The sequence below is a fragment of the Semicossyphus pulcher genome, unplaced genomic scaffold (assembly GCF_022749685.1).
Source record: "Semicossyphus pulcher isolate SPU_LCO1_2020_fin unplaced genomic scaffold, fSemPul1.0.p SCAF_22, whole genome shotgun sequence".
NCBI lineage: Eukaryota > Metazoa > Chordata > Actinopteri > Labriformes > Labridae > Semicossyphus > Semicossyphus pulcher.
This window is the reverse complement of record NW_027211696.1, coordinates 5964728-5977620: the sequence shown is the minus strand read 5'-3', so window position 1 is coordinate 5977620 and position 12893 is coordinate 5964728. Positions and strand designations below refer to the sequence as shown.

The window sequence follows — 12893 nt, the reverse complement described above, 5'->3', positions numbered from 1 at the left end:
ACTTGGAACGAATTACAAAAAGACCTGGAACTAAAGGAACTTGTCTCTTTGGATGCTTTTAAGGTAATTTTGAATAACTTGGAGACAGACACATCTGGCTGTAGATGTTCTGTTTGAGATATTTATGATTGTGGTTGTTTTAGGCAAAGTTTGACTGGTTTTACTTGTTATTTCGTGTCTTTTATTTACTGTAGTCAATGTATTCTGTGTTATGTTTGTAAGTATGGCTGCGCATTGTTTGTCTGAAACTTTGTTAATGAGCTGCTTGGCCAGGACAAGTAATGAATAAAGTAATTAAATAAATAAATAATGATAATAATTATGTAGCACTTTTAAAAACAAATGTACAAAAAGTTTTTTGAAGGAGTAGGCAAAGGCAGGAACTTTTGTAATATCTTTTCTTGATTTATATATATTTTTTCTGTTAGCTCTAATGTATTGTGTTGTTTGAGTTTGACGTAATATCTAAATTTGGTGTTTTAAATAAAGTAAAAAAAAAATCATGGTATTCGAACGTGAAACAGACAAAAATCGTCTAGCAATAAAGTTTAACGGTCGAGGTTCACGAGCTAACAGTTTAAGCCTTTGATGTCATAACTTGTTACCGTAGTCATTATGAGATAACAACCACCGCTGCTTCTTTCCTTACGGTAAAGCTACAGCATTTTACTTCCGTGAAGCAGCAGTCATTTATTTAACGGTCACATTTTCCTTTGTTGCGGGTCTGTGTTATGGGACTAAAAAACAAATAGCCTAACACTGTAAAATTTTTGATGTTCACGACGTTTAGTTACGCAGGTTACGGTTAATGTTGCTGAGCAATGTCAACACACCACATGACGAAGAGTTTTGTGTGGGTGTGTTTAAGAGAAGCGGGGTATCCCTCGTCGGTATAGAAACACCCACCTTTCATAAACAGTGAAGGCAGCAGAAACAGAGCTCATACCATTACCGTAGCAGAAGGAAGAAGGAAACAGCTCATGAAAATACAGTCAGCTTGCAAAACAGGTAGGAATTCATTACTGACTGTTAAACAACAGCCCGGGATGTCTTTGCGTTGTGTTATGGTTATTATTCGCATATAAACCCGTTACAATACGAGCTTTTTGGACAAGTTTTTTGTTTAAAATCCTGTTGTTTATCTATTTACTTGGGATTTCTTATCTGTATTAGCCTACTTGTCTTTATCTTTCTCTATAGGATGTTATGATATATTTAATACAGCAATGTATCCACTTTGGCAAGAGTTTGAATTTAGCTCTGTAGCAAGAAGACCAATACAGTTTTCTTACTTATACTAAACATTCTGCAAACAAGAACTTTATAATAAATCAAAGTGTAATTGATATTTCTTTTAAAATATGCCTGTTGTGAGCCTCAAATCAGACAGAGCTTTATCAGCATAGATCATAATTTAGAGGGCAAAGATTTTCTGCAGAACTTTAGCAGCATTTTAATTTAACAGGAAATCAGCACAGTGACTAAAGATATTATCACCTTCTTAGTAAATAAACAACTTTAAGTACTTGGAAATTTGTATGATTACTTCCTATGAAAGTAAAACATGCATTTCCTTGCAGTCATTTTGATTAAAGGCACGTTATAAATACATAATGTTTAGACATGCGTCTGTCTGACTAAATCTGTCAACATCCTAACATTGCCAGGTAAAATTAGATCTTTATAAATAGTTGCAATTCTTATCAACATGAAACGAAACGAGGAAGTAATCTGCTTTGAACTGGAGCCAAGTCATGCGTGTGTGAGGAATACCAATGTTTGTGTCAACAGCATGTGATTTTTTTTTTTGATGTCTCATCATGGTGATTGTTTTCCTACTTACTGAGGAAACTGGTATCACAGTTTTTGTGGCCCTGGAGTTTACATCCGGCCTTCTTCAGTAAAATGACTCATGTTGACGGTGACACGCCAAAAGGTTTCAACATCTGTTAAACTCCCTTTTGTTTTTACTTTAGGTCTCAATGGACTGGGCTCTTGTTGTAGTTTTGCAAGTCATATTTCAACCAGCTCTTTCAGGTATGTAGCATAATCACTATTTAAGGTTTGTAGTATAAAATGTACAACAAAAATGTATATAAATATGATCAAACCTTTCTTTTTCTTATTGGCATGCATGCTAATTGACAAATGCAAAGTTAAGAACATTTGATGTTTCATTTTTCCCCAGCTGTCTTGTTCACTGTAGAAGTAGAACAACCCTTGTATGAATCAGAGTTCGGAGGAGATGTTGTGATGGGCTGCAGGTTTAAGCCTAAACTGTCAGATCCTCGCGCTGACCTTAAGGTTACCTGGAACCGGATCCCCTCCGCCTCAGGTCGGCATGTGCTCTGGATGGATAACGGGAAGGAGCACTTTGAATCCCAGGATCCCGACTTTCAGGGCAGAGTGAAGCTTCTCACTGACGAGCTGAAGGACGGCTGGGCAAAGTTACAGGTAAATGACTGCATGCGGGGAAATGTTCAGGTTGGCACATCATTTGTGGGTGATTCCCAGTAGATTCTCTTCTAAGCAGTTGGGTAACTTGTTGAGGCTTGCCATCCTAACCGGAATTTCTGATGAGAGGGTAAAATTACAAGCGTGACACAGGATGGCGAATAAACTGTACTGGATGGATTCCTCGCTTCTCATATTTCACATCATATTCATCTTCCTTCACAATCCACGTTCACAATATTGTATCAGTAAATAAAGTATCACTGTCAAGCAGGGACAAAAAAAACAGTTTTTGCCTAAAATAAAACAATATGTGGACCATGAGTTTGGTAGTTAAAGGTATAATACGTAGGATTTGTCCTTTTATCCTACTTCGTCACCAGAAGCTCACTCTGCCTCTCTTTTGCGATAACACGCCCACCCCACCGAGCTAACACTGACAGCATCACGGTTACCTTTGCGCTAGCATTCTAACTGCCGGTTAGCTTGTCCTTACCCAGTTTGAGGCACCTACCTGTCCAACAGAAAGAAGGCCAGCTCTGCATCGCTCTTTCGCCATGTTCGCCGGTCTGAATGGGGCCCAGTTGCTAATTTGAACCACTCCCACACTCACCTGTACGCTGTGATTGGCTCAGGGAACCACAACAGCGCCCCTCCTGAAAACGTGGCGCGCAAAGCTAAACAACAGAATAGACGCACATGTATAGAAGCCCATAAGTGATGATTTATATTACATTATATTTGTAAAAGTATATATATTTTATTTTTCTAGGAAAATCCTACTTATTATACATTTAAAAGTTTAGGTGTACACACTTATTATATTGCAACTGATTAGATAATAAGGGATCAAACAACAAAATAATTCATGTTGATTCATTTAAAACTCAGGACTAATAAGGCCTCTGCTCTCCTTTTTTGTCCTCTTACAGATCTCCAAACTTAGAATCAGTGACTCTGGGATGTACCAGTGTTTGGTGAAGACAGCAGAAGGAGCCGATTATAAACCAATAACTTTGTCCGTTAAAGGTAACTCCCGACTCTGTGAACCTTTTCTTTGAAGACTTTGTTCTGGGAAAGATTCTGGCTCATTTGCTAAAGCTCTTGGTCATTTCTGGGCAGTTGAGCCTGGCTCATACTGAAAGTAAAACTAAGACTAACATTACTCAATTTTGTAGTGAATGCTTTTAACCTCCTGCTTTTGGATCTTCCCTGTCTTCACAATGTCTTCAAAATTATCATAAATTCATAGAATTGCTACCACAGCTTAGTAATAATGTTTCTGATTCTCTCCTAGCACCTTATAAACCAGTGAAGACAGACATCCAGAAGGCTGAAGAGGGGGATAAGGTGGTGCTAACCTGCCAGTCTGAGGGCTACCCCTTGACCTCTGTTACGTGGAAGAATGGAAAAATGCAGGAAATCAACTCCGACACAGATTTTGTGCAAACAACGGACCAGCTCTTAAAAGTCACCAGTTACATACGCGTCTCATCATCGGACAAAAACAACTATACGTGTAGCTTTTCAAATGACGGCTACTCTAGGACATTTCAGGTTCCAGGTAAATATGTATTCCCAATATTTAACTAGACAAGAGGTGCAATAACAGGGGTATTATTCAGAGAAAAAAATTAAAATTCAGAGATTTATATAGTATATTTGCCAGAAAAAATGGCAAATTTGTCAGATCATAAAGTCATACATTTGCAAGATACAAAAACTAGGAAAATTGTGTTTATTTCGGTGCTCTGCCCTTTTCGCACTGCTGCTTACGCAGTCGGCATGGCACATAGGGGCAGACAGGGCAGACGGGAGCTCAGTCTGTAGGGACTTGGGAATCAGAGGGTGGCTGGTACAAGTCCCATAATGGACCAAGCATGGAATTGGGGCTGGTAGCTGGTGAGGTGCCAGTTCCTTTCCTGGGCATTGTCGAGGTGTCCTTGAGCAAGGCACCGAATCCCCCGACTGCTCGGGGCGCATGTCCATGATCGGCCCCCTCACTCTGACATCCCTCCATTAGCGCATGTCCGCAGAGATCTGTTTGTTTTTCACATACACATAGGCCTAAAATACACAGAGTGAAAAAATTGAACTTCCTCTAAGGGGTTAATAAAGTATGTCTTGATGTCTCGGCCCATATTTAGCCTTTTCTCTGCGCACAAGACGCAGACCTCAGAGCGGAGTAAGATTGAGCGACTGCTGCAAAAAAACACGTTTCAATGCACCCCGTTTGTCCCAGGGGTTAAGATCACACATGAACTAATAACGCAGAAAAAGAACGTGCATTATGGACAAAAAATATACAAAACTACTTTAAATCAATTTGGCTTTCATTACAGTTCTAAATTTAATTCAAGATCAGACAGCACAACTCCTTCTGAAGGAGACAACATGGCGGCTTACAAACGGAATGATGAAAAAATGCACAGACTCGGGCCAGCATGTTCTCACTGATGTGCCATTTATTCTCACAAATTTACTTTTTTTTTTTTTTTACAATGGCCCTAATACACCGTCGTACCTTTGATGTATAAAAGGGATAAAAGACTCAATTTTAAAAGCAAACAAAGATCATAAGTATGAGAGTAAGTATATCTTTAGTCATGAGTATATCGATTGTTTTCCTTGATAGTGTCCATGTTTCAAGCTCCCTTCTGTATATTGTCCTACTTTTAATTTACGTTTAAGTTTGAACCTCAGAAGCCAAAACAGGAAATAAAACAGCATCACCTGCGTAGTTATCACCCTCAACTTCCGTTTCCTGTTATGTTCACATTTTCCTTTTTATTTGACGTGTCTACTCCCACCACATATTAAGAATGTTTTTTAACAAGAGGGGGCGTTTTTATCACATTTGAGCTTTTCATCTCTTGCCTACAACTTTTCCGTCAGTAACGAAGTTTTTCACCGCAGCTCAGTGATGCTGTGGGTGTTTGGTTTTTGAGCTTTGAGCGATGCAGCAGCGTGTAGAAGTGCTCTTACAACAGATCTTGTCATGTGGAAACACATGGCTTGGTTGTGTGTTTGTATTTAGGTATCATGTTTCTGCTTATGAGTGTGCTCTTAGACAGAAAGTGTTGTATCTGCTCATCAGGTGTTACAGCTCTGCACATGAGATCAGATAAAAGGAGGTGATTTTAAAGTTTACTGTTAAACAACAAGAAAGTCGGCCTGCGTGCACGGCTAATGAGAAACTATTAAATAAGCTTGAGTCATTTTGATAGCTGTGCTTTTTTAAGTTCTCGACCAAAAAGGGGAAGTGTAAAACAGGCTTTGGTATGTTTGGTTATTTCCATAGTGGTCAAACATATTTGGAGCATCGGTACCTCTCACGTTAGCCAATAAGTAGTCCTGGCTGTGTTATTCCCGTTACACTGCATGTGTTAACATTAATCCACTCTTTTTCACAGATGACCTGCCTCCTTCTAAAGAAAGCAACGATGCTCTGGTCATCATAATATCGTGCCTTGTAGTGATACTGGCTGTCGTTGCACTTGTCATGTATCGACGACGAAAAGGTAAATAATCACTCAGTAACTCAATTCTTGTTCACTCGTTTTAAGACTTAGCACACGGAGCCTCGGACGAACACAGCAAATGCAGGTGTAGATTGCAGACAAAATATTCTACAAAATCTACATCAAATGGAAATTTGTGTTTCGCAGTGCACACCAGGTAAAACAATGTAATGATATTTTCTACAGACAGCGATTAAGATCAGGGTAGGAAAGTAGTTTTAGAAGTGCTTCTCGTTATATTTGTGCTTATTCTCTTTGGATCCAGACAGAAATCTATATAAAATACACAAGGAAAATGTGTTAATCTTAACCATATTAAAAGAGAAGTGCGCTTGTGTAACACAACATACACAACAGGAAGTTCAATGCCCTCCCATTTCCAATTGTTTTTTATATACCAGTGTGACCATGTGACTATGTTATTGTGTTACGGTATTTCACCCAGACCACGGCGCTATAATCAACCTAAAGCTTTGTCACCGCCAATGCAGCCGGCTCCCTCACAACTGTCAACGATACCGTAGGCTGGGCTCAACTACAGCACCGGTAGCTAGCATGCCTGCAGACTCAAAATGGCAAAACAGATGGTTGGCTGTAGTTTGTGTGTTTGAATGTGTTTCAAATGACAGTGAATTTAAAAAGTGTTGAAATAACTTGGATACACGTTTTTATTAAGAAATAGCGATAGAAAACCTTTTAACCTCTGGGATACCCCCCAAAACAGCCTGCATCTTATATTACGGTGCACTCATATTCCGGATTTTACGGTAATGAATTGGTGTCTAAAACAAGCATATTCCTCAAACTAAAGCTAAAAAGTTGCTTTGACATGTTTCAAACTGTATTGTATACTGTATACACACTCTTTAAAGTGGCTAATCGACTGTTCTTAAACTCATGTATGAAGTCATACAGCATAGGACAGCACTGGACATTCAGTCTGAAGCCTGTAAGAAAGAGTACAGGGTAGGCGATGCCAATGTTCCTGTTAGGATGTGCACTGATCAGCAGGAAGTACATAATACATCAAATCTTTTTGTCTTTAGTCCCGTTTCTCACGTACAATAAGGTAGAAGTGGTGAGTCAGCGCTGAGCCATAGCAGCATCTCAGCGGCCTAAACCGGTTTTTGTCACACTGGTAGAAGAATTTGTGTCCTGTCATTGAAAAACTGTGTCACTTCAACCGTAAGGGTAACACATACGAATGCCTGTGATGGGCTTGAGTCAAGTAGTTAGTGAAAAAGAGGAAGTGTTCACTGACTCTAGGTGCTCTATTTGGCCCCGTAATACGTGCAGTTTGGCTTTTTCAGGGAATTTTGTCGACATGTGACGCTCCGAGACATGCTTTCATGTGACCATGACTTAGCTCTTTAGGCTTTTTTTTGTATGTGTCACAACCAGCAGGTTTGGAAACGCCGAGCTTGGTCTTGCTTGTGCGACAGGGGAATTCAAGGGCTGTTTGTGAATGCATGCGTGGTTTTTCAACCAGCTGCATCATATCAATAAAAGGATCACGTTTCTCCTTGTATGAATGTGTGAACATGATAAGAAGTCTCACTTCAGCCACAGATCCGGTAAACATCGCATGGTATTTTTAAGCTGGTATGAGGCTGCGATAAAAAAGAAGTCCTTGCAAACCATTAAGTGTCAGTACTAGGACCATGCGATTAATAAGTTTTATTAGTTTATGTGTTATGAAGAAATGTAATTAATAAGAAGGTAATCTACAATCTTATTCTAAGCTGACCATAATAAACCTGGATAAACCAGCCCTGTGTCACATAAAAAGCTGAACTGTTGCTTTTCAAACTGTCCCAATTTATCAATTTATGAGCTGCATGAATTAAACTGTTGTATCATAGTGTCAGCTAAACCTCCATCCCTCCCTAATTCCGCACAGTCTGATAAGAGGAAGTAACATAAAGTAAAAGTACTTTTTGGTACTTCGGTTGCAAACCACTCAGCCCTAATGTTTGGAAAAGTGCAGCATGAAGTAAATATTAAAGCTCCTGTGAGGAACTTTAGGTTTGTAGTGATTTTGGCGCCCCCCTGTGGAGAAAGCCGCACCTCTTATCTCTTTGCTGATTTTGTCCTGTACATGCTTAAGTGGTGGTTTCGGACAAAAAATCTGTCATATGCTTCACTCACTTTAAATTTTTGCCCTGGAAAATGTAAACAAAGGCAGCGTGCAGTTAATCGCTTCTTCTGACACCTACCCCCCCCGCCAGCGGTTTCTGGCATTAAAAATAACTACATAGAAATAATCAATCTTGTCGCTGATGGTCTGGTTTGCTTTTGTAGGTCATATAGAGGGATCAGAATTAATCTGATGTTAATTAGTCTGTTTCGTAAGCAGCAAAAAACTCCTCACAGTGTCAACAACTGCAACATTTATTGTATTAATTAGTATTTTGCAGCTCAGTTAGTCGTTTTAGTGACTTCTCAAGCAAAAATGTCCAACATTTGCTGGTTTCAGCCTTTTTGAAATGTGAGGATTTGCTGCTTTTGTTATTTATAAATAAAAAGTGTTGGGTTTTAAAGTTGTTTGACAAAAGAAGCAATTTGAAGACGTCACTTTGGGCTATTGGAAACTGTGATGAGCAACTTTACGACATTTTATGGACTGAATGATTAATCTTTTACTCTTAAAAACAATTGATAGATGTATTAAATGCAAAAAAAATAACTATTTGTTGCAGCCTTAGTTTACTTAGGTTCTTTAATGATCATTTGCATCTTAAATTATGTGGTCAAAGCACGTAGCCCATATACAGAGGCACAGCCCTCGACACCCTCTCTTCCCATATTACTGACTCCATCCACTGTCCTATCAAATAAAGGCAGAGGTCAAAAACATATCATTATTAGAAAACATAATATGGCATTCAAATTAAATATCTTGTGAAATAAGTTTTGAAAGCGTGTAAACTCTTACTTTATTACACAAAGTGACTCATTCTACTGAATACAGAAGTGCAAAGATCCCCTTTTCTGTGTATTTTATACATTACACATCATTTAATATTATATTAATTTACTGTAAACCTTACTGACAATAACATGGACTTATGTAGAGCCTCTGTTAGTTTTCTAACAGTGCTGTTCTTTTTTACAGGCCTGAAAGTAAAGCGAGGAAATGAGGAGGAGATAACTATTATTAATGAAGGTAAGACGTTTGTGGCTGTCAGTTGATATATGAAATGTTTAGGGCGTATTTTTATTAGCGATGAACCTGCTAATTATAATGTGATGCCTTTAAAGGTTGTTTGACCAAAGGTTTAAGCCTAAATATGTTCAGTTTACTACCACATTTGATATAGAGAAGCAGCAAGTGGTTACAATGTAGCTGTTTGAATTAGTGTGTGTTTGGTACTGTTGCTTAAAAATGATCAATAAATTATGAAAACAGCTGCCTTATAATATATATTGCATATAAATCTGTTGGGTTTTTTTTGTTTTCTTTGTTTGGGGTTTGAAAACAAAGGTCTGAGAAAAGACTGATTGGTGAAAAACCACCGTTCCAAAGATCTATAATTGTCTGTAACAGCGTTAGACTAACTGAATCACCTATTTTCACATGATGGGATCCCCCTTCATCTAATGACCTGGTTATGAAATCGATTGTGTCTGTTTTAATGTGCGCAGGCAGCATGGAGGAAAATCTGGGGGCAATTGTGAAATCCCGTTACTCTGACCCCACGTTCTGTGCAGAGATGAGACACCACTTGGAGGCCTTTAATGTGGAGGAGCTGCCTCACAGGCTGCTGAACAAGTGAGTCACACAAATTTCGGTATTGATAGACTTCATCTATGATCTCATTTCCTGCGTTTTTAATCTGAACCACTGACGAACGTGTAATCCCGTCTTCTCTATGACTCTCTTTTCCTATAACTGCTGCACATTTTTATTTACGAGAATGACGATTTCGTATCAAGTGTGTCCAGACAGTTTTTTGCCATTGAGAGTTCACTAATGTTGAACTTCCACTTTGCTAGCACATAAATAGCAGTAATTCAATTTAACTGTATGGATTTTGTGAGATTTCGTGGTGTAAATGCTTTCTTTTTGTCTTGGCAAAATCTGGTTTAAAGGGCCAGTTTGCAGATTTTCAACCTCAGTCCTATCATGCTATCATGGGGAGCTAAGGCCATTATGGTAGGGAAAGAAGGCAATTCCGCTCTGTGCCTTTGGAAGACGCTATCCGCTTCTCCAATGGGCCCTGGAAAACCTCCGCCAGACTACGTAAAACTACACTTAATCAATCTAGGACGCCCGCCTCCGATGTCATGTCTCGTTCAAAATCGTCAGGTTTGAAATGTAGACTGCAGACCTGAAGATATTTTGGACGATCCACCGGTATATTCTAGTCGTATTTCGGATTCTGTACCGCTCTGAGCCATTGCCTGCAGCGAAACAGTAGTATTTCACTCCAGCATCTCTCGCTGGGTTGTTTCTTTCAGAGGGAGGGGCGCAATGCACTCTGGGTGTTGTAGGAATGTAGAATGGGCGAAACCACAAGCTGTTTGTGCAACTTTGCCCACAGCTATGGCGCCAATTACAAATATTGTTGCTTCTATCGATTACAGAGAACACCAGCTTTGACTGACAGGGGAGAATTGCTCCTTAAGTTTTTATATTTGTGCAGGACTGTGAATTTATACTCACAATTCTGCTTGTTCTGTTTTTCTCTCAGTGAGGGCCAGCCTGGGTGTCTTCAAGCTTTACTCCCAGGAGCTGGAGAGACACTTTTCCTCGAGGGACAGCCTGGAAGCGGGAAGACGACCTTAGCTCACATCCTGGTCTCTTCTTGGACAGCAGGGCCCACACATTCCTTCGCTGAGCTCCTCAACGTCAGCGCCCTTCGACTTCTCCTTTACGTCGACTGCAGCCGGGCGAAGGGTGACATGTATCAGGAAATAACCACTCAGTTTTCTCTCACGGGAACGATATCAACAGAGGATAAGCTGAGGACGGCGTTGACTCTGTCCGGCGAGGCTCTGCTGTTGTTGGACGGGTACAGGGAAGGAAACCAGTGTTTTGACGAGTCCTTGAGGAGGTTTCTGAGGGAGAGAGAAGGATGCAGGGTGCTGGTCACGGCCTGTCCGGGACACTGCGGGACGCTGAAGGAAATAGTTGGGACAGGACAGGTTCTGGAGCTTCAAACACAGACTGTGAAGTACTGAAGGCACAAAGATTATGTACAGAGACATTAAGCACTTGTTACTTTCTGAACAAACATTTGAATGATGACTTTTTTTTATATTGACTGTGTGGTCGGAGTTTCTAGATGCCCAAATATGCTGCAGAGAAAGTTGAATTCAATATGGAAGATGCACAGTAAATACTGCTTTTGTATTCTTTCCCTGACAGCCATGATTGTTCTTTTTATCTTTACCTGATACCTGACAGTCAGGCTGCAGAAACTGTGCGGTACAATCAGTGATCCACCATTACTTTCTTTACGCTGTCAAGAGACTCCACATGAAAAACCTCTCAGTTTCTAATACACATATTAGTTCTGATACTTTATTGATGAGTATCAGAGTATCAGCAGTTGTTTCTGTTTCTGTTATGTGTCAGTGAAAACCGAAAGGTCGTCATTCGGGTCGTTTACTAGACTGCAAGCAAAGCAACGAAAAAGGGAAGCGATTCTATGAGTGTTCCTGGCAGGCAGACTCGATGATTCCAGTAACATTAGATTAAAACACCTATTAATAAATACTTATTTCACTGTGTTAATGATCATTCTCCAGGAATCTGATATGACTAATTCAGGTTTTCACTCACTCAGCATATTTGGCTCGTTTCACGTTGCGCTCATTCAGCATAAAGGATTTGATTTACCTGGTAAGCAGAGAAGCAAAGCACATGTTGCAGGTAGTGATGACCATGGTGGAGCAGACAGGGGAAGGTAGCATACACTGGATTCAGAAAACTCTCACAAGTCAGTGACCAGAAGAGCCCTGACCCTCCAGAATCTTTACATGTATTAGCTTTGGGTCGAATAATTATATACAGTTCCTCCCAGCACTCATTTAGCTCATTGTTTTGTGGCCTGCAATTTTATCCTTTGAGGTTAGTCTATCATTGCCTGTGCTTCTCGCTGCAGCGGGAGGTTGTTTTCTGTAAGCAGACAGATAGACAGAGAGAGAGGAAGTGAAAGATTATCTGCTAAACATAGTGAAACAAGTATCTTCTAAAAAGCCCGATATTTTCTCCGGGAGTTGGTGGAGACCAAAAACAGAGCTATGAGGAGACTAGGAACGTTAAGAGGGTTAATTTTGCTCGATAGCTGCTGGATGTTTAGATAAGGTAAATGTTGGGCATACGTGTAAAAAATTCAGTATTTACATTTTGTATAGGAAAAATATCCTTCATCTGCTTGAACTAATGGAGCTTGCAAAGTGATTTGATAGAACCGTTCTGTTTCCCAATGTATGTATATCATGTTTTTGTGTGTGTGTATGTGTGTATATCTCTGTATACAAATGTGTGTTTTGTAAAAACATCTAACATCCCTAAAGTAAGTATGTGTCAATGTACCCAGGAGTACACTCATCCAATTTTTTTATACTGCTAATGTTGAAAAAAAAGATTTCAAAAATAAAAATCCATCATGCACATTTAAGCCGAGATTTTCTGCTTAATTGCTTTACTCAGAAACTTGATGATGACCCCCTTTAACTTGCAATCTCAGCTGTGATTAATACTCCGACTGTCCCTTTGTTATTCACTGCTGTGAACTCTGATTATTAGCATTCAGTCACTCTGGAAGACCCGGTCAGCATTTGCGTGAAGAGGAACAAGGATCATAAACCTATATGTTAGAGCTACAGTCATTTAGACAAAAAACACACAACAGATTTGAGGATTATGATGATAATTCACCAAATTCAAACAGCAGCCATTTTCCTTTA

At 39.6% G+C, this 12893-nt stretch overlaps 1 protein-coding gene across 1 annotated transcript; it reads left to right on the top strand.

Moving 5' to 3' along the window:
- The first annotated feature begins 958 nt into the window (after positions 1-958).
- On the top strand, positions 959-12599 carry LOC138601751 (programmed cell death 1 ligand 1-like). Its single transcript, XM_069672913.1, has 9 exons — positions 959-1008; positions 1977-2037; positions 2189-2454; positions 3387-3483; positions 3752-4018; positions 5868-5975; positions 9091-9141; positions 9621-9747; positions 10670-12599. The coding sequence occupies exons 2-9, from the start codon at positions 1983-1985 to the stop codon at positions 11157-11159; spliced, it is 1461 nt and encodes a 486-aa protein (XP_069529014.1). The 5' UTR covers positions 959-1008; positions 1977-1982; the 3' UTR covers positions 11160-12599.
- The last annotated feature ends 294 nt before the right edge of the window (positions 12600-12893 follow it).